The 20,800-nt window shown below is 35.6% G+C and overlaps 3 protein-coding genes across 6 annotated transcripts in view; 2 read left to right on the top strand and 1 right to left on the bottom strand.

The window, feature by feature from the left end:
• The window catches only part of LOC124535524, a 113,818-nt gene extending 108,610 nt beyond the window's left edge, over positions 1 to 5,208 (top strand). For all 3 annotated transcript variants that reach the window (XM_047111739.1, XM_047111741.1, XM_047111740.1), the window contains 2 exons: positions 2,085 to 2,175; positions 2,255 to 5,208. In XM_047111739.1, coding sequence (XP_046967695.1) covers positions 2,085 to 2,175; positions 2,255 to 4,921 — 2,758 coding nt within the window. In that variant the 3' untranslated portion in view covers positions 4,922 to 5,208. The remainder of the gene's footprint in view (positions 1 to 2,084; positions 2,176 to 2,254) is intronic.
• A 764-nt stretch (positions 5,209 to 5,972) lies between these two features.
• LOC124535525 (acid phosphatase type 7) lies at positions 5,973 to 16,846 on the top strand. Of its 2 annotated transcripts, none has more exons than XM_047111744.1 (10): positions 5,973 to 6,328; positions 7,578 to 7,772; positions 9,000 to 9,121; positions 9,412 to 9,596; positions 10,606 to 10,806; positions 11,181 to 11,299; positions 12,311 to 12,446; positions 15,343 to 15,404; positions 15,804 to 15,895; positions 16,615 to 16,846. In XM_047111744.1, exons 1-10 carry the CDS (start codon positions 6,208 to 6,210, stop codon positions 16,684 to 16,686), a joined length of 1,305 nt encoding a protein of 434 aa, XP_046967700.1. In that variant the 5' UTR covers positions 5,973 to 6,207; the 3' UTR covers positions 16,687 to 16,846. The 2 variants fall into 2 exon arrangements, with proteins under 2 accessions (XP_046967700.1, XP_046967699.1); XM_047111743.1 differs by lacking the exons at positions 15,343 to 15,404; positions 15,804 to 15,895; positions 16,615 to 16,846 and adding exons at positions 12,941 to 13,002; positions 13,687 to 13,778; positions 13,934 to 14,195 and having other exon boundaries at positions 5,976 to 6,328.
• Positions 16,847 to 17,829: 983 nt separating this feature from the next.
• Positions 17,830 to 20,521, bottom strand: LOC124535800 (juvenile hormone esterase-like). The gene is made up of 3 exons (XM_047112155.1): positions 20,268 to 20,521; positions 18,170 to 19,461; positions 17,830 to 18,045 (listed from the first exon to the last, which is right to left on the bottom strand). The coding sequence occupies exons 1-3, from the start codon at positions 20,445 to 20,447 to the stop codon at positions 17,850 to 17,852; spliced, it is 1,668 nt and encodes a 555-aa protein (XP_046968111.1). The 5' UTR covers positions 20,448 to 20,521; the 3' UTR covers positions 17,830 to 17,849.
• Positions 20,522 to 20,800: the final 279 nt, after the last annotated feature.

Below are 20,800 nucleotides of genomic sequence, written 5' to 3'. Positions count from 1 at the left end.
GATTGACCTTTTATTTATGACACCGCACCAGATCACGAACCTATCCTTTCGTCGCCTGTGTTTCGGGTAATAAACCCTTTGGCAACGCATTGGCATTATAACTAAAACTTTTATAATGCAAATGGGCTTTAAAAAGGATAACCTGTGATATCCCTTCCTTATATATTCTCTTCATTTGATAATAAAGATTATTTTATTTATTATTACAGTAAAACCTATCCCATGTCCTATGAGTATATTCCAGACAACGATGGTGGCCTCGAAATGATCGCTATGTAGCGATAATAAAACTGCCTTTTATTTATTTATTTTCGGCAAACATACAGCATAGCGTTATACACAAACATTTGATACCGAATTAAGAAACATAAGCTCACAAAGTTTCATTAAAACATGAAGCGAGCCTACCAAGAACAAGTAATCAAAGTATATAAAATAAGGCTTTTTAAAAATAAATGCCTCTACTCTTATCAAAGCTGCAACAAAGACAGCTTTATTGGTATTTTTGAGATTTTATTGGATATTGGATATGGGTAATCTGTTCTACGAGTTGTTCCCCCGGAATATATATTGACACCTGCTTGATTTGGTTTTGAATCATTTTTATTTTTGACTTACATTTTCTTTATGTACTGGGTAGTTTTGCATGCTCCATATGCACATATACATATTTTGAAATAACTAAATCGATATAATAGACATAAATTCAGTAATATTTCGACAGAGCCAATGATGTTCTAGTAAACAGATATGTTATTAACGCGCAAAAAGTGAAGACTAGCAAACGTCCCAATTGTAACGTTTGCCTTTAGTCGTTTTACGTAGTAATACGTTTTGTGTAATTAAAACATCTAGTTATCCCTTTTACTTATTGTTTTTATCAAGCTATCCTTTTTACTTGTAACGAAATGTAAAATAAACGGTCCCCGGCGCGGCACACTTTTTTCTGTTGTTTAGTATGGGTATAACATATCTGTTTATTAAAATGTCATTGGACAGAGCCCTCTAGATTTTGATAATAGTTCCAACGACATTATTTAAGAAGAAATGGATTACAACATAAGCCAGGATTCAGTAACTTAATGTGATTTTATTTTTGTTGTACTCCCCATGTGGCCGGTGTACCGTCCGGAAAAGTGCACATAGTCTTTTATTTTGTACGTAATACTTTCTTACTTAAGAAATGACGAAATTCCAAACGAAATTTCACTCTCAAATTTTCTCCCAAAGGGATTAAATTTTGTAAGCTCTTTAACGACTGACCGTTATTTATAAACGAAAGCCTTTATACCAATTTTCATGTTTCTAACTTAAAAAATAACGAACTCCTACCATCCCAAATATTCAACTCCAATTTTACCCTCTTAGGTGAAATTAAAAAAAAGCTTAATACTGATTTCAGTATTTGTAATAACTTAAATAAATGACAAAAAACCACGTTAATTCTTCATAATGATGATGAAGAAGGAATTTCCAAGTCACTCCGTCATTTTCGATTTTTTTTAATAACGTAAATTAAAATCAAAATGTTTTAAAAATAGTAACACATAACAATTTCTCATTACATTTACAGTCATTGTAGAAAGCCACTGCCAAAAAGGACAGCATTAATGTTTTTTTTTTTAATTAAGAAGACACTTTTCTAATGACATTTAATAATTACACTGTTACATTGGATAGCTAAAAAATCTGTAGCTCTTTGTGATTCATAAAATTATTGATCCTCTTTGATCTCACAATGAAATAGGAAGCAGCTAGGTTATTTTCCTGTAAAACTACGAAGATTAAGTAAAACTTCCTATTAAAATATATTTGTAAGGTTTTCATTAATACTGTATACGAAATAATATACTCTTGGCTCAATATTTGATTAAACTTTATCAATCAACTTGTCTCTCTCATCTGTATAAACTCAACAATAATTTAATACCATCAAACATACTGAAAAAATAAACATATTTTGATCTTGCTTGTATTACTTTAACATGTTCGCCTTGGTAGAACTTATTTTTCGATTCGTAATATGTATAATTGAAGAAAGACTAGATGGACCTAAAATAAACGAGTAAATTCCTTGTCGACAGAACGCAGCGGGACAGAGAGGATGCCGGAGCCGCTATGTTTGACCAACAGATGAGACCCGAAGAAACTCGTTATCCAGTCGATCGATATTTGGTAAGCGAAAATAAATATACCGCCCAATACAATTGAATTATGCATTTCAGCTTACTAAGAGTTCCATTTTCGTTTTCAGGTTGAGAGCAGCAAAAAACTTGATATGATTAACATTATAGATGATGATATTTGGAACTCCGAGCCAGCGTTAAAGCCCGAAGACGAAATTATTTTAAGAAAGTTGCATGACATGCTTCAATCGACCGCGGACGACTTAAAGCAGCTTTCGGGAGAATTTTCGAAATATCATGGATTAGATGTTCAAAAGAAAACATTGCCAATGCCTTTAGATGAAGAATTTAATGAAAAAGTTCATATTGAAGAAGTTGTTAATGCTAAATTTCACGGACACAACATAGCTGAAACTAAATCTACACCAAATAGAATGCATAAGGATGTTGTCGATGGAATTATCAAATCGATAGCGAATCAGCGGAACACTAAGCAGTTCGTTAACCACGGTGTTCAAGTTAATGAAGTGCCAATAGTTAAAAAATCATCTATTAAAAAAAAATTGGGTGTATCGCGCACCAATGTAGTTCAAATTAATGAAACCCTCTCTAAACCAATAAATTCGCCTGATTCTTTTATAAATACTAAAAACAAAAATATGAATTCCTATAGTGAAATCGCCTATAAACCTGATAAGTGTAAATCGTTACCAGTTAAAACCCCATTACAAATACAAGAAATGCCAAGTATCAATATAAGAAGTGAATTAAAGGAACAGAAGGTTTTACAACTTGATATAAATCCCGAAAATAAAGACATATGCGAAAATAATTTCACGAAACACAATGCTTTAGTCATCGAAATGAAGCATGAGGACACACCTAAGCCGGTTTCTAGAAATACATTTACTTTTGATCATATTCAGCTCAATGCCGCAAACGATAAGCCAATAACACGGAAAGTCTCCAAAATGTCGACTTACGAAAGTTGTGAATCAGCAAACAACAATAGTTCTGATTCGCAGGATAATTTAAGAAAGCAGAAAATAAAAAGCACGATAACTTTAAGGGCAACTCGTCGTGCAAATCTTCCAACTGGCCCGAAAACTAGAAACGATATCGTGAGTAAAAAAGATATAAAGCGTGACGGTAAAGTTAGTGTACATGAGTGGCAGAAACGGTTAAAAACCGTTTACGGTGAAACATCAAAATTAAAAAAATCTGGAACTAAAGTAACAAAAGTTTCTCCCAAATTGTCCAATAAACAAAAAAATCCATCTAAACATAAAATAACACCAAATGCCTTAAATAATACTGAGTATATACCCTATTCAAAATTAACACTAGGAGGAGTCAACGTAAGTGACATTGAGAGAGAAATTTCTAATATACCTCATAGAGGTGATATAGTTTTGAGTCTCATTTTGGATAAAATATTAAGCAGTCGAGAAAATTCATTTCACATAGATAGTCCTAGAAAACATAAAAATAAAAGCCCAAAAGTCCTCACGACATCTGATGAAAATTTATTGCAAGACGTTCTAAATATTGAAAAGGAAATAACTCGGACCTCTTCCATTAAAAATGGTAACATTGATAATAAAATATCAGATAATGGACAAATTAATCTAAACAATAGTTACAGAAAAGGCGATAGTTACGACGATGATTTCGAAGATGAAAAATCAGATGACTCAAATAAAACCCAAGCAAACGATTTTGAATCATTAGGTAGTAAACCATCTAACAATTCTAAGGAAGATAAAAATAAGGATCCCACTGTCACACCAGAAAACAAAACAAATCAGGATGCTAATGTACACAATAAAACGTTTACGAAGGTATCAAATCTATCCTTTAAAAATACAGTTGATATATTTGAATTTATTCATTCCGTTGACACTCAGGACACGGGTACCCAAAGCAATACAACAAATAAAAGAACAATTCAAGAGACTCAAACTTCTTCTAGTGATGATAAGCCTAACATTCAACCGATTCATAACGATTTATGGCCTTCTTCAATTGATCCACGCGGCGAAGTTGAAAAAATGTTTAAGCTTGAAAAAGAGTTTATTAAAAAGTTAATCATTGATGAATACGGTGACTTATTGGAAAAAGAATTCAATAAACCTTCGACTTCAAAAAACATAGATAACGATAACAGTGACAGAAACGTGTCCTCCTTTCAAAAGAATACGCAGACGTCACCGGCTCACGTTAAAAGCGTAATGACGTCACCGACTAGAACTAAAACAAGGACGACTTCACCCTTTGCGTTATCGTTATCCGTTAATCAGCAAACTAGTCCAATAGTGGTCGTCTCAAATGATGAACAGTTGAAAGTTGAGATAGAAAATGATGAGGATCTTGGCATATCGGTTAATTTGTCGTCACCTAGATTCAGTTTGCGTCTGCCTCAATCTTCTCGAGAGGTTATTTCTAATATTAAATCTGGCCTGTCCAATAACAGAGAACAACCGAACAATTTGCGAAAAGGTATATTAAGCAGTTCTAGTTCTGTTGATGGCGATTACTCTTCATCCGACATAAGCAGCTTAGGGGAAATTCATAAAATGTATAAAAGAAGGCTTAGGAAAAGTAGAATTCCGTCGCTATCTGAAATAAGTTCTTCGTCACCTTCTGTATCTAGAAACTCTAAATATAGTTCGGATTTCTCTAGCGCTGTTAGGCCTTTGAAGAGCGAAGGCGAGGCTAGCATAGACAAGAATAACACCAAAAGATCTAATAAACAAAGTAAAAGTGAAGGAGAAATGAGTTTTGGACAACTTTAGCTGTCATTCGCGCTTGTAATTCTTGTAGGCAGCATCCGACATATTGCATTTTCTTCAGGCCTTATAATTAATTCATTTTTTTTTGTAACGAATCAAGCGTTGCCTGTAATTTTTTTTTATTCACCTAAAGTACAAATCGGTTATCGCATATTTACTTGTGATATTTTTAATTTTAAATAGGATTAAGAATACTTACGCGAGAATATATTTTAATATGCCATTTAGACATAATATATATAGATTTTAAGGATTTTTAAAATATGTGACATAATAAAGAGTTTTTATTACTTTTTTTTTAATTTGACTACGTCATTATTTTAGATTCAAAAATGTAGATATTTTACATGTTGCTTATTTATAGAAGAGTGTTCTACATAATATTTCGTTGGTGATTTGTATCGGCGAAATTTAATGAATTGGAAATAAAAATTAAGTGATATTTTAAAACGAGTAAATTATTACAGCCTTTATTTGTTTCTTACACCTTTAAATACTTCTCTTGATTATACAATTGCCCTAAAGAAGATTTTATGAAAGAGGATGAGTTTTCTTCAGCTTCTTAGTCACGGTATTTTCAACTAAGGTGAAAAGGAAACAAAGGCGTGTCTTACAATGTGTATCGATTATCGACGTATCAAATTACGGGCGATTGAGGGGTGCAATGTTTATTTTCATTACTTAAAAATATCTCATGATAAAAATCACGATATATATGATAATAGCTTAAAAGAAACAGCAAATATAGGAAAGAACCTTTATAGTAAACAAAATTTCATATTTATATGCTATTGACTGTGGAGTAATGCCTTCGCTGCAGCTTAATCAAGTGGAAACTAAAAAAATACTATCATCGGAATTGTAGTAACATATAAAATTTCATTTATATAAGATAAGAGGAAGTGATTCTAATTTAACTTGCAAAATTCGTCCTAAATAAACATAGCGAGTTAAATAAAAAAAAAAAAAAATTTGAAATGGCAGTATAGAATAATACACGTGTCTTGTTGAAGAGAAAAAAAATAATAATTTGACAATTGACATTGACAGATCTAAGTCAATTTAAATACAATAATACGAATTTTACTATTAGAAACGCTTTGTTGTTTTAATACAGACAGTAATTAGTTAGCACTTTTAAAGTAAACAACTACAAATTGGCGTTATTTTCCGTTGTTAGCTATTTTATCAGTTCGCGTTGCTATTTAAAAGTACGCAAATTTAATGTAATTTAATTCTTAAGTGTTCTCAACGTAATGATATTAAGTTGAAGAACTGTAAAATAAATAATGAAGTCTTTTATATTTATTTTATTACTGAAGTTATCGTTAGGAGAAATAACGCCTCGCGCTAGCCCAGGATATGACTGCGAGTACTGCCAGCCAGAGCAAATACATATTTCATTTGGATGTAAGTAATTTAATTAGTAAATAAACATGATAGTTTTGTATTTAATATGTATATGCTACTAGTTTTTCCTTTGGTTATAAAACCATAATTAATATAGAACTAATAAAAATTGAATATAGCTGTTGTTACTTTCCAATTTGATAGTTATTGTTGATCTGAATTTCTTGCCGAGTCTCCTCGGTAGAATCTGCATTCCAAACTAGTGGTAGCTTCACTTAATATGTTTTCTCAAATAACTATTAAAAAGTGCTTGTAAAAGCCTAATTGAATTAAGTATATTTTGATTCTGATGAATTTAATTTTACTAATATAATATAATTTAATTATCTTTAATTTTTTTATCATGATGTTGATCTAAAATATTAAAAACCCTATAAAAACAACAATTGTTTTATTAATAATAGTTGCTATTCAATAAAAGCAGTTCTTTCAGTTTTATTTTTGCGTTATGTTTATAAAGATGTTTTTAGTCACTCAATGCTTAAACAAATATAAATGACCGGATTACAGTGATAACCCCAATATCGAGGCTATCATAATAAGTGATGATAACATAATTATTTATATTTACTACCATTTCCAACAAAGAATGGTATCTAGGATAAATCTATAATTATCTGAATATTAACTTTTTAAATGAAGCTGATTTTTTTTTAGATATAAGCTACAATCTTTATTTTGAAATTGTTGTAGATTAAATATACAACATTTTTTTTTTTTAATATATTGCATAACTATGAACCAATTAACTATGACACTGCCCCTTGCTATTTGTGAAATATTGTTGTATTACAAATGAAGATATATTATTCAAGAACTGTTTGTAGTTAATCTTATAGTGGAATTATCACAAAACACTTGTGATATTGAAAAATACGGTATGTTTTGAATGTTTCCTTTTGTCATTGGAATGGACTATAGGTACCTACATAATACTGTAGGTAATATTACTTATGATCTTTTAGATATCTTAATCAAGGTCATTTCACTAGTTATGGTATATTCATATTACATTGTAAGTTTTAAATGGCAGATTGAAAAAAACTGGTTTTTAAATGATTCAATGAGCATTATGAATCTTGCACATTGTAACTAAATGAAATTGATATTACTTTTATCATGTGAATGCACACATACAACATCAACGCAAACAGACACACACACTTAGCCAAATTAGAATAAACATGTTATAGACACTTTATTGTCTCTAGACGAAATTAAAAATGCGTCAAAAATCTTTTATCGACAGCGAAACCAAATGACATTGTCGTAACATGGACGACGTTTAATAATACTAACGAGTCGCGAGTCCAGTATGGGGAGGGCTCAATGGACCTGGAGGCAGTGGGCACCAGGACCCTCTTTACGGATGGAGGGAAGCAGCGTCGGAAGATGTGGATACATAGGACTCTTCTGCCAGATCTGAAATTTGACACCAGATATGGTAAGTACCGAGGAATCGTTACTTATTCGTCATCTATCTTAATGCCATAATTAAATGCCATTAAAATAGTTTCAATACTTTTCCTTTCTTTTTCCTTTCACAATAGGCTATTTGACAATGCAAAAAATAAATTGTGAGTTATTGTAATCAGTGTATTTTATGAATTAAAAAATGGTCATTTACTAATGAAAGTTGAAAATAATACTTAATTTATTCAAAAATCCATAAATAAAAATGCATTTTTTCAAACGTTTGTCACACAAAGCGACACAAAGCGCTCCTGATTGGCCGGGCTTATGATGAAGTCACTTTCTTGTAAACTTTGCTTTTCAACCGACTTCCAAAAGGAGGAGGTTATCAATTCGTCTGTATTTTTTTTTTTTTCTACTATATGTACCACAGATTAAAATACAGGAAAGTTACGTCACCGACCCCATTGCAGCGCCATATTGTCCAAGTAGCGTTTTTGCGCGCTATTTAAATATGGAATTTTTAATATGATATTTTTCGGCAAATATGTACTAGAAATAAAAAACACAACTTTTACTTAGTTCCTTAACTTCTACTAAATAATATAAAAGGGATTTTAAAGACCAGTCCAATAGACTATTAGAATAGACTTTAATATGTAGACATTACGACTATACTTTATGTTGTAAACCAATACTGTATCACTAATAATGCAATGTTTATAGCATTATAATATATTTTTTATCTGTTACTGTTATTTGTTCTGCTTCTGACTATAAAAATATAATTTGCGAACAATTTAATGTAATAGATAGAAAGAATTAGGACACTTGGTAATAATTTACTTTAATATAAAAACAGCTCGTTTTTTAAACAATCAAACACTTATAAGTCTTTATTTTATTAAACACGTTATTGCCCTACACATGAGTTCATAAGAGAATCCAAAAAATATTGGACAAATTTTGCGCAAGGGCTGCCTTATAAGTTGAAGCGATCTTTGGTGATTTGTGAACAGGCAACCTTTGGTGATGAAGCTCAGAATGAAAACGTAAGTGCAGGTACAAATAGAGAGAGAACATAATAACTATATAATGCACACTTAAGTACATCCTAATAATACATACTTAACTATATAGATTATCAAAATATATCTTCCCGGTAGAAAACATATCGGATTTTTCCATTATATACATTAATGTACTATTGCTGCGTCTGATGGTTGCATGAAAGATGAGTGTAAGTAATCAATTGCAGTGTATCACGCGGGATCGGTATTCGGCTGGTCGGAGCAGTTCTCGTTCAAGACCGTCCCGGCGGGCGAGGACTGGGTGGTGCGCGCCGCCATATACGGTGACATGGGCAATAAGAACGCACACGTAATATTACTCTGGATGTACCTAATTATATTTACTGTCTCAAATTTTATATGACTTTAGGCATCTTTTTAATCGATCTTAGCACACATACAACTGAGAAATATGTACCTTTCTGAATTGTGTATAATTGAATTCATGAGGAATCGTTTTTGAGTGGTTCTCGACTTAATAGAGTAATGGCGTATGAGGCCTTAAATTGCAATTTCATAAGTTTAAAAAGAAGACCTTCTAACTTCCGAAACTGTTTAGTAAAAAAAAGTTGGTTCCAAATAAAAATGGCTATGTTCCAGTCACTATCCTACCTTCAAGACGAGGCTCAACGTGGTCACTTCGACATGATCCTCCACGTGGGGGACTTCGCCTACGACATGGACACGGACGAGGCGCTCGTGGGGGACGAGTTCATGCGGCAGATTCAGCCCCTGGCTGCCGTCCTGCCCTACATGACGTGCCCCGGGAACCACGAATCCAAGTAGTAAGTCCAGTCGTTTATAACATTGTTTTTCTAAGAATAATTAAAAGAGTTACTTTGATTAAAAAGAAAACGAGTCAGATAGAAATCATAGGTGTTTTTTTTCTAATTTGTATCTCACTGAGCAGTCTGGCGGTTAAACTGTTCTAACGAAACGATAATTATGAATCTTCACTTAAGTATACCGGTTTTATTGCATATAAAGGCATTTTGTGCTCAATTTAGTTCATTAGATGCGGGTTCTTTTATATTATTTAAATATCCTCCTTTTTCAATTTATCATAAAGACGGATCTTTATGATAAATTTAAGATGACACAAAAAAAATAAGCGAATACCGTCTCTCTGTTTAAATGCGATAACACCAAAAGTCGCCAATGAATCTCTCTTGCCGTTTTTGAAAACGTAGTCACCAATGGAATGAGTTGATTCGCAGGGAAGGCTCGGCTTTATAATTAATTAACTTGGGAACTTGCTGAAATACTTTTAATGGCGTTTGGCACATTCAATGCACTGATATTCTTAGAAACACTCGAAACAGTATGGTTTGCCACATCTAGATACGCGGCAGCGTGTCAAAGCCGATATATTGTAACCTTCGCACGTTCTAAACCTGTAACTTGTCAGTTTTCATTTTATTATTTCGAAAATTTGTTTGCCCGTGGAAACTATCCATCGCAAGTAATAATTCGTATATGAGAACTAGCCGAGTCAGACCTTAGGCTACAATATATTATCCTAAGATATGGAAATAAATTATGTTTTATGTAGTTATAAATACATTCAGGACTGGCCATTGTACTTGGCACACATTTAGATCTCACTTCTTTTGTCGTTGGAGTCAACAACCGAGGCTTATATCTTAATATTGTACTTGGCTTGCATTTTACATTTATGTTTTTGATGGGATTAAGCTCATATCATTTTATGTAGATCCTCATCTTATTACCCGTGCAAATCCGGAAAGAGTAGCATGTTTTTGTTTAATTCTCGTAATTTTTTCTTCGTTCCAGTAACTTCAGCAACTACCGTAACCGGTTCTCCATGCCGGGGCCCTACGAGAGCATGTTCTACTCCTTCGACCTCGGCCCGATACATTTCATATCGATTTCCACTGAATTTTATTATTTCCTCGAATTCGGCTTTAAGATGGTCGCTAATCAGTTCCAATGGCTCGAGGAAGACCTGTTACAGGCCACGAAACCGGAGAACAGGTAAGAGTTTCAGTACTGACGTTAAGAGAGAACATTTTGTTATATGTTTCTAAAACAGCCGCAAGTTCAAAGCTAGATAGATATATAAAACGACCAGTCTTCGCTGTCATATGTATGTGGGTAGTACTTAAAGAAGCCTCTAAATGCTATCTAAGAGCTCGCAGTCTGTAGCGCTGGAGACACGTTAGATTTTGTGTTAAAATTTATTTTTTACATAAATTCAATTAGGTATATATATTTATTTTATTTATTATATTATGTTCAAGTTGAATAGAAATTTCGTCTGCTCCGAGGACCTAAACGTCCTCGGAGCATAGTGTGCCGGTGGCCTAAGTGGTAGCGTCAACGATATCCGGGTAAATCTGGGTCCGCAGGGCGCGCCGGCCCTGGATAGTGCTGTTCGGCCACCGACCCATGTACTGCAGCAACTCCGACGACATCGACTGCAGCGTCGAGTACACGCGGAAGGGCCTGCCCTTTTTGGGCCTCTACAGTGAGTGCCGACTTCTAATACCTTCTAATATCGTTCATGGTCGCGAGTGTGCTCGTGCTCATGGTTGCGAGTGTGCTCGTGCTCATGTATGGCGAGTGTGCTCGTGCTCATGTATGCCGAGTGTGCTCGTGCTCATGTATCGCAAGTGTGCTCGTGCTCATGTATGCCGAGTGTGCTCGTGCTCATGCTCGCGAGTGTGCTCGTGGTCATGTATGGCGAGTGTGCTCGTGCTCATGTATCGCGAGTGTGCTCGTGCTCATGTATGCCGAGTGTGCTCGTGCTCATGTATCGCAAGTGTGCTCGTGCTCATGTATGCCGAGTGTGCTCGTGCTCATGCTCGCGAGTGTGCTCGTGCTCATGTATGGCGAGTGTGCTCGTGCTCATGTATCGCGAGTGTGCTCGTGCTCATGTATGGCGAGTGTGCTCGTGCTCATGTATCGCGAGTGTGCTCGTGCTCATGCTCGCGAGTGTGCTCGTGCTCATGTATCGCGAGTGTGCTCGTGCTCATGTATGGCGAGTGTGCTCGTGCTCATGTATCGCGAGTGTGCTCGTGCTCATGTATGGCGAGTGTGCTCGTGCTCATGTATCGCGAGTGTGCTCGTGCTCATGCTCGCGAGTGTGCTCGTGCTCATGTATCGCGAGTGTGCTCGTGCTCATGTATGGCGAGTGTGCTCGTGCTCATGTATCGCGAGTGTGCTCGTGCTCATGTATGGCGAGTGTGCTCGTGCTCATGTATCGCGAGTGTGCTCGTGCTCATGCTCGCGAGTGTGCTCGTGCTCATGTATCGCGAGTGTGCTCGTGCTCATGTATGGCGAGTGTGCTCGTGCTCATGTATCGCGAGTGTGCTCGTGCTCATGTATGGCGAGTGTGCTCGTGCTCATGTATCGCGAGTGTGCTCGTGCTCATGCTCGCGAGTGTGCTCGTGCTCATGTATCGCGAGTGTGCTCGTGCTCATGTATGGCGAGTGTGCTCGTGCTCATGGTGACGAGTGTATGTACCTGTGCGGCGCAGGCCTGGAGCCGCTGCTGCAGCGCTTCGGCGTGGACGTGGTGGTGTGGGCGCACGAGCACAGCTACGAGCGCACGTGGCCGCTGTACGACCAGCGCGTGTACAACGGCTCGCTGCGGGAGCCCTACCGCAACCCTCGGTGAGCCCCACACTCGACACACGCGGGTCGTCTCCGCAGCGCCAGTGGGAGTGGTGTAGTCTCGGTTGGGTTAACGAAAACAATCGTTTGGAGTTCTGTGCGGGTTACGCGGGGTTCGGTTTGAGGCTCTGTCGGTTAGTTTGGTGAGTTGATGCAAAACAAAATCGAAACGATATCATTTTGGTGAGTCACGGAGTCCCTATAATTTATTATTTTATCAGTACTCTCTCATCACACATCCGTTACATAGTATTAATACTACGCTAGAGGAATCTCGCGTGATAATTGAACTGAGCATCTTTTAATTTGAAGTTAAAAATATTTAATTTATTCCGTAATGATAATTTGAACATTTCGCTTGAGATTTTAATTACAGGTGTCGCAGTTTCATATTTGTAACTTGAATTTAGTATTGTAATGCATTCATTTCCAATTAAAATGTACAAGAAACACAAACTTAGTCATAAGTTTGGTTGTAACGACTATGTTTGCAGAGCTCCCGTCCACATAATAACTGGCTCGGCGGGCTGTCAGGAGGACACGAACAAATTTAAAAGTAAGGAACCATGATTTTCAATCTGCTTCAATACATTTATAATTTCAAATTGTAGGCAAATAGAAAAACAAGCCATTTGACACTGCCACCTAGATATTTGCAGTGTTAAAAATAATACTAAGTAATAGGTATTCCTATTATACATCAGAACTATGTTGTCATCTCCAGCATTTTAGTGTGAGTTTTGTTACGCATTAACAATGATTTATAGTATCAGTTCCACTAAGAGTAGATGACGCATACTCTCATACATAACATTTGAAATCTAATAACGATATCTGATTTAAGATTTCAGAACTTTGGCCCCATGTATAGTACGACACAACTTAGATGTCGCATCGGTAAAATTCGTAAAACCGATCACATCCGAATTGAGTACGCTATCCCAAATTATCAATATTTATTTCTCATGCGAATATGATCTTTGCACAAACGTAATAATTTGTAATATCATATGACCTAATATATTCGTCAATTTGGAGCGTCGATTTACATACACTTGCTTTCTCTGACGCGTGAATCTATAGCGACGAATAGCGTCGAATGGCGCGATAGGGAGCTTTTTCTATTGGTCGTGTAAATCGGCAGTAATCGGTTTTATTTTCATTCCATTGCATTTTCCGATGCTACATCTAATTTGTGTCGTACTATATTTAATTGTAATCACGTTACGTGTGCCCGCAGAGCACCCGCCGGCGTGGTCTGCGTTCCGCTCCAGCGACTACGGCTACACGCGCCTGCGCGCGCACAACCGCACGCACCTGCACCTCGAGCAGGTTTGGCCCCCCCCTGCACCCGCACCCGCACCCGGGCCATGCCTCGGAGTTACATCATCATCATCTCCTCCCTTTATTTCCAGAAAAGTGCTCATTTACTATTTGCTAGCTCCATGTTAGTGTGCTATATGTAAAGATTGAACGATTCGTTTCAGGTGGACGTCGACCTCAAGGGTCAAGTCGTGGACTCCGTCTGGATAATCAAGGACCATCACCGGCCCTACGACCTCTCTTAGGGAGGCCTCGTGTTGAATCTCTCTGATCTGGCCGACACCCAAAGAACATGTGATAGTAGAGTAGAAGGAAAATCATATCAGATTAAGCGTTAGGATATATCGGGGAATCCTCATTCGGGTTCGATGCTCACTGGAGGAAATAATATGAATATTAGATTATATATTGATACAATTGCCAGTTTAAAACACGTAGATATTTCTTTAGGTTGATAATTAATATAATCAAAATAAGTAATCATATATCATAATTATACTTATAATGTATCATGTACTTTATTATTTTTCAAGAAATATAGCTATTTGAATAAAACCGTTTTTTATTTCGTCATGAGTCGTCGTCCATTATTACTTTATATGATTCAGGATCATGTTTGTGGTTAAAATGTTAAGTTATCGATGTGATGGAAAGAAAGCAGAGGCATCGGTTTTCTTTAGTGCAAAATTCTTTCTGTAACCATCAATTTCGACGTTTCACATCTGAGCGTCTCGTGACGGTTATATTTATTTTAGTGTTAAATGTTCCATTTCATTATAAGTTCTAAAAATAATAACGTTGGTAGAACCGTGTATACCCCGTGTAACCCAATTCATACTCGACCATGTGGACTCCCCAGTCAGTACATACATATAACTATAGTTCTATGAAATTTTAGTCACGTACACCCGAACTGGTAGGGTATAACAAAACAGTAGTCATGAGGAATCCTCTAGTACATACCCAGGGTATCTGATAATAATAATTCAATCCACTTCTTTTCTCAAGCAGATAACTACACAATACAACAATGGGCGGAAAAAAATGTCCGTCTTTATCATAACTATATATCATCATCCTCCTGCCCTTATCCCAATATTATTTGGGGTCGGCGCAGCATGTCTTCTCCTTCCATACTTCTCTGTCAGACGTCATCTCACAAGTAACATTCTTTCTACCCATATCCTCTTTCACACAATCCATCCATCGTTGCCTTGGTCGTCCTTTACCTCTGTATCCGTCCACATCCATGATCAAGGCTTTTCTCACAATATGTTCCTCATTCCTCCGCATTACATGCCCATACCACGATAGCCGCCTTCCACATAACTTCTCGGCTATCGGTGTCACTTTCAAACTTCCTCTTATGTACTCATTCCTTACTTATACATTCGCGTAACACCAAACATTCCTTTTAGCATTCTCATCTCGACAACATGCAATTGTCTTTTAGTCATCCCTTTTGTAACCATAACATAACTATATATATTATACATAATTCACATGTAAACAAATATGCCATGCAAATGATGATATTAGTCATTTCCATTACTGATCAGCAAGTGCGTTGCAGCGCGCCGGTGCACGTGGTGACGGGCTCGGCCGGCTGCCAGGAGGGCCGTGACCACTTCAGGCGTGAGTCCAACTTCTTAGTTCTACCATTTATTTGCAACTACATACCACTCTGAGTAGGGCCACTGTCTACTGTTGTGCGATCTACTGAAATAGATATGATACTTATTACAATGGACAATGTTTTATATTTTGAATTGCGTGCGAATGGGCCAGTTTAATTACAAACATAATAACAATGTGTAAAATAATGTTTCTTTAAGTGGACTAAGACTTTTAACTGACTATGGCTATCAGTTAAAAGTCGTCCAGGCCTTTCAAATAGAGATAAAATCTTTGAAGATAATACAGGTGAAGCAAAATAAATTTTGTTTTTCTTTCCGAACCGGTGATAGTAATTTAACAATTAATAAGTAATTACGGTAGTGTACCTTGAAATAAATATTAAACGAAACGTTGCAGGTGAACCGTTCGGATGGTCAGCGTTCCGGTCGCAGGACTACGGGTACACGAGGTTCAAGGCCTACAACAAAACACACATCAACTTCGAACAAGTCAGTACTGCAACTAACATATTATTCATAAGGGCCCTGCGCACACATGGGGGCACTAGCCTGGGGCCCTTCTTGTGAAGGAGCCGCGAGAGGCTTAAACTGTATTGTCTGTACTAGCTGCACCTGAAACTTCTAACCCCTTTATACCCCCTTAGGGGTACAGTTTTGTAATATCCGTTCTAAGCAGATGATTTATTTATCTGTAATAAATCTCCCTGTCAAATTTCAAGTTTGTAGGTGATATAGCTTCTAAGATTTGATGATTAATCAGTGACTGGTGTTTCACTTACCTATATATAAGTATGTATAATGTTATTGGCAGTGCACCGCATATTGGAGGCTCCGTGAGGTAAAGAGGAGACTGCTAAAACGGTTAAATATGACAAAAACAATTTAGTTATATTCTACAATATGAAACACTCACTAAAAGTCACACACTCACATGCATATGTGTTATGTCACATATAATGTGTATTGTTTTAAACTACTGCTATAATCAGTTACGTTGAAATCAAAGCTTAGACATTGATAAAATAATTATAGATTTATCTTGTTAATTTAATTAAGAGATTACACTAATTTATGATATCTCACAGAAACCACATTTAAAAGATAATTTTAATTATCTTTTAGTAAATTATCATGATAAGTAATATTTCCTAAAACCAAATATTCATCTCTTTCGGTTGATATTAATCATTAAGTTTGTTTCATTTCAGGTGTCAGTAGATCTTGGCGGGCAAGTTATTGATGAATTTTGGCTTATTAAAAACGTTACAAGAAATTTTTAAATATAGTTTTAAATGTTATAAAACTACTAACCTAAGATATTTTTGATCATAGACAATTTAACACTTTAAGTTCAAATTTTTATCTTTTGCCTAAGTTGGCAATTTTTATTTTTATCATTAATATATTTATGTTATTGTTACCACCTGCATTGTTATATGCTCAATGTAAGCATATAAGGTAAAGCATCTTAATTCTCAATTTAGACAATGTGTACAAAAAAAGTTGTACACTGCCTTTATATTTTAAAAAAAGTATATAATTTTAAAACTTTTGAAAAATGACATTTTATTAATAATATAATATAATTTAAATTAGTAATAGAATTAAATAAATATATGTAACTCTTGTTATATGTGAAATGAATAATGTATTATGTTGTTATATGTTCAATTATTTATAATTATTGTTATCTTTACCATTAACAGTTCTGTATATTTTGTACGATATACCTTATTTATAATATGTTTAGATACCTACATACCTCAAGTAACCCACCGCTATAATTTCAAATTATTTTATAAAACTCTTCCTTTAAGGAGAAATATTACAATAAAATATTTATAACTGAATGTCTTATTTTTATTTACACTGGAATTTAAACTGAATACTCAGATAAGTTATGCCTATAATCGATACCAGAAGCTCACAAATCTCTCCAGCGTTACTGACTGACTGACTGACAGATTCAGAAAATCGGTGTCTAAAAGGTTTGTTTGCTTTAACGTCGACAAAAAGTTCATGAAAAAGACTAGAATTTTATTAATTTTAATAAAAGTACAAAATTGTTTTTATTGTGATTTAGAATTCCAAAAACATTAATATCTAGTATTGAATAAATTTATTATGTTTTACGCTTCGTTATCTCTTCCTCCTTCGGTGCCTTTTTTTTAGAAGACTTAGTTTGTATCAATTGGTATATCATTGTAAACTTATCTATATTGATCGGCAGTATGTAAATGCCGAGTCTGAATTTCAATGCTGGAAGACTGTTATAGTAAATAGTAGTTAAATAATACAATAACATCATAATAATAACAATATGGACATGAGAAGAGACTTTCTATTTAATTATTTATTTTTAAGAAGTGTTCATATTTAATTGCTTATTAATTAAGAACTAAATACTCAGAATGCATTTGTCCTGACATGTTCAATGATTTTATCAAAGCTCATTGTGCATTGTGGGGTGTGAAGGCATTATGGGATGCCGGTAGTGTTTTTCATAGATTTCTTCCCATAGTTGACACCGGACTGAGGGCGATGTGTCACGAAGTTCTGGGTTCATCTTCAAACACATATGAGGGGAACCCTTCTCCCCTGCTGTCGGCCATCTTGGTACCCACTGACTTTCAGGCTTTCTATATAACAAAGGAAGCATAACATATACTTTTACTATTAAAATAAAATAATAACGCCGTTATTTAAACTTGAATGAAATAGTGTCGTACCTAATATCGTTAGTTGATATTTAGAAAAACTCACCCTGTTGTAATAAACTTTGCCCAAAGGTCCCGCATCAAGCCCTTGATTTTTTTGAAATCTTCGGAGATCGAACTTTCGTCCGAGAGGGTCATGTTAACTCCATCCATGACAGCATTCGTTTGAGCGCAATGATTCGCTCCGCGTACGTTTGTGTACGGTATTAGTGGTGTGCTCTCGTCGACAAAGGAGTACTCATACAAATATATCTGATTATTCCCCGCTTTTACCTGATTTTTCAGTGTCCGCAACGTTGGACACGCGAATACAATATCAGTGAATAAATCAACGTGTTCTATCACTGTGTTGTCGGATATGGGCTTGTCTCCGAAGTAGAAACGCCTTACCCTATTCGCTATATCGTGTTTCTCTTCCATATTTTTAAACGTTAAATCACTGGGCATAAAGTCTGTAAAGTTGGCGTTGAGTTCATCTTTTGTGTGATCAAAAAGATCGATACGGAACGCTCCTTCCATCTCAGCAAACCCATATAATATGGGAAGTTTGAGAGAGTTACCACTCTTGATTATGTTAACGGGACTGTCTTCTAGGAATCTCACTTGTCCAACGTCGCGCTCTACGCACGGCGCGGTTAAAAACTCTGAATCTGTTCTATACAAAACATTAGCCGATTGTAACAGATCATAAGGAATTGTTTTAAAAAAATCTTGCAATTCATTAATATCGTCAACATTTTCAAAACCTATACTTCGGGCGTACTCTTTAGCGTTTTTAGATGGATCCATTTGTACACTAAATGGTGAAATATTAACACCGCTCTCCGCAATAACCTTATTAAATAATCCTTTTGCCATTTTCGATAGTATTATGAGGTCGACCGACGCTGAGCCGGCGCTGTATCCGGCTAGAGTGACGTCATTAGGATTACCTCGGAAACTTTTAATGTTTTTCTGTACCCATTGCAACAATGCCACTTGATCCTTCATTCCTGCGTTACCAGGAATATCTTTCGTGCCCAAGCACAGAAATCCATGCGCTCCAAGCCTATAGTTAAATGTTACCGCAATTATGTTTCTATTATTGACGAACTTTTTCGGAGTGACGTAATTCCCGTGGCCAACGATAAAGCCGCCACCGTGAACGTAAACGACGACCGGCAGGTCTTTCTTATCTGTATTAGGCACATAAATATTTGCAATAAGGCAGTCTTCTTGCATTATTTTGTCCTTCGGCAGGAATCGGTCAGCCACCGTAGGTGCTTTAAATTGTGGACATATAATTCCGTTGTCTACAGCTTCCAATGTCTGAACCCATATCGGTGGCGGTAGCGGTTCCTAAAATTAATTTTGTAACCATAATCATCACAGATAAAACATTTTTATAGTTGATAATCCAAATGAAAATCTACTTATTTTAAGTACTGAAACTTCGGAATAGTCATTTACAGGATTGTATTAAATTAGTTGTTAACTGCAGCTTTACTCGCGTTGTAGAGGATGGTAACTTTCATCACGTCCAGTGGTAAAAGTGGTAGGCCACGCAAGAGCAATAGACAGTGTTACTGTCGCATTTATAATACTCGACTCTCGGCACTCCGTTTTAAGAGTCAACCTCTGTCGGTACAAAATGGTATAAACTACTTTATGACTTTCAAAAATATGTAGAAGAAAAAAGGGTAGGAAATATGGTCCATTTTGGAATAGCCTATATCTACAAAATTACATAATTACTGACGGTGATGCTATCACGAAATTCTATATCACCAGCTACCTATAGATAACGACTCGACGCGTGTAGCAGTAAACTTGCAACTGTTGATTATGCGATACGGATATTTCCCATTTCTATAGCTCCTCCGAACTAGTTTACGCGATCTCATAATTTTTATTTTTACTTTTAATCAAATTAGTACTATACAGTGACAGTCTACCCTTAACTATGAAAGCAAGGTAATCTTTTAATTAAAATCTGGCTTTTGTTTTCATATAATTATATAATTTCAATTATAATTTCAATTATGAACGTCACAATATATTAAATAATCAATCATAGTCCATAATAAATAAACGATATATAGAACTGATTTTATAATAGTAAAAAATAAACAATTTAGATTAAAGTCTTAAGATACAAAGATTACCTTGAACCTTTGTGGACCGGTTGGGGCCTTAGCGTATGGAATACCATAAAAAACAAATATGTCCTCGATAGGGTCTTTGTAGCCTCGTACAGGGCCCTGTGTGATTTCCACCAATCGAGAATCTAACTCCGATGTTGTTCTTCCCAATAGAAACAACAGACACATAAATAAGTACCACATCTTGTCGTGGAATTTACACAATTAACACACTCATTTACGGAACGCGGTCTTCGAATAATCTTTAGATAGATAGCAGATGTAAGATTTACGTATTACCTACCTTATTATTAAGGTTCCCCGGTAAACTAAATTAAGTCTATTTCCTTATCAAAATACACGAAAAAAGGTGTGGTTCCTTATATTTTATATTTATTATCCATACTATTTTTTTACGAATAAAACTTATAAACTATTTTATAGTTCTTGAACCTCGAGAAGGGACATGGCGACTTTTTATATCTGTAAAAAATAACTGATGACCTAAATGGCTAACGAAGCCGCGACCTAAAAAAAACCTATTATAAAAGAGAAGT

This window comes from Vanessa cardui, chromosome 15, assembly GCF_905220365.1.
Source record: "Vanessa cardui chromosome 15, ilVanCard2.1, whole genome shotgun sequence".
Classification (NCBI taxonomy): domain Eukaryota; kingdom Metazoa; phylum Arthropoda; class Insecta; order Lepidoptera; family Nymphalidae; genus Vanessa; species Vanessa cardui.
Note: the sequence above shows the minus strand (reverse complement) of the source record. Positions and strands in the feature narration are given on the sequence as shown.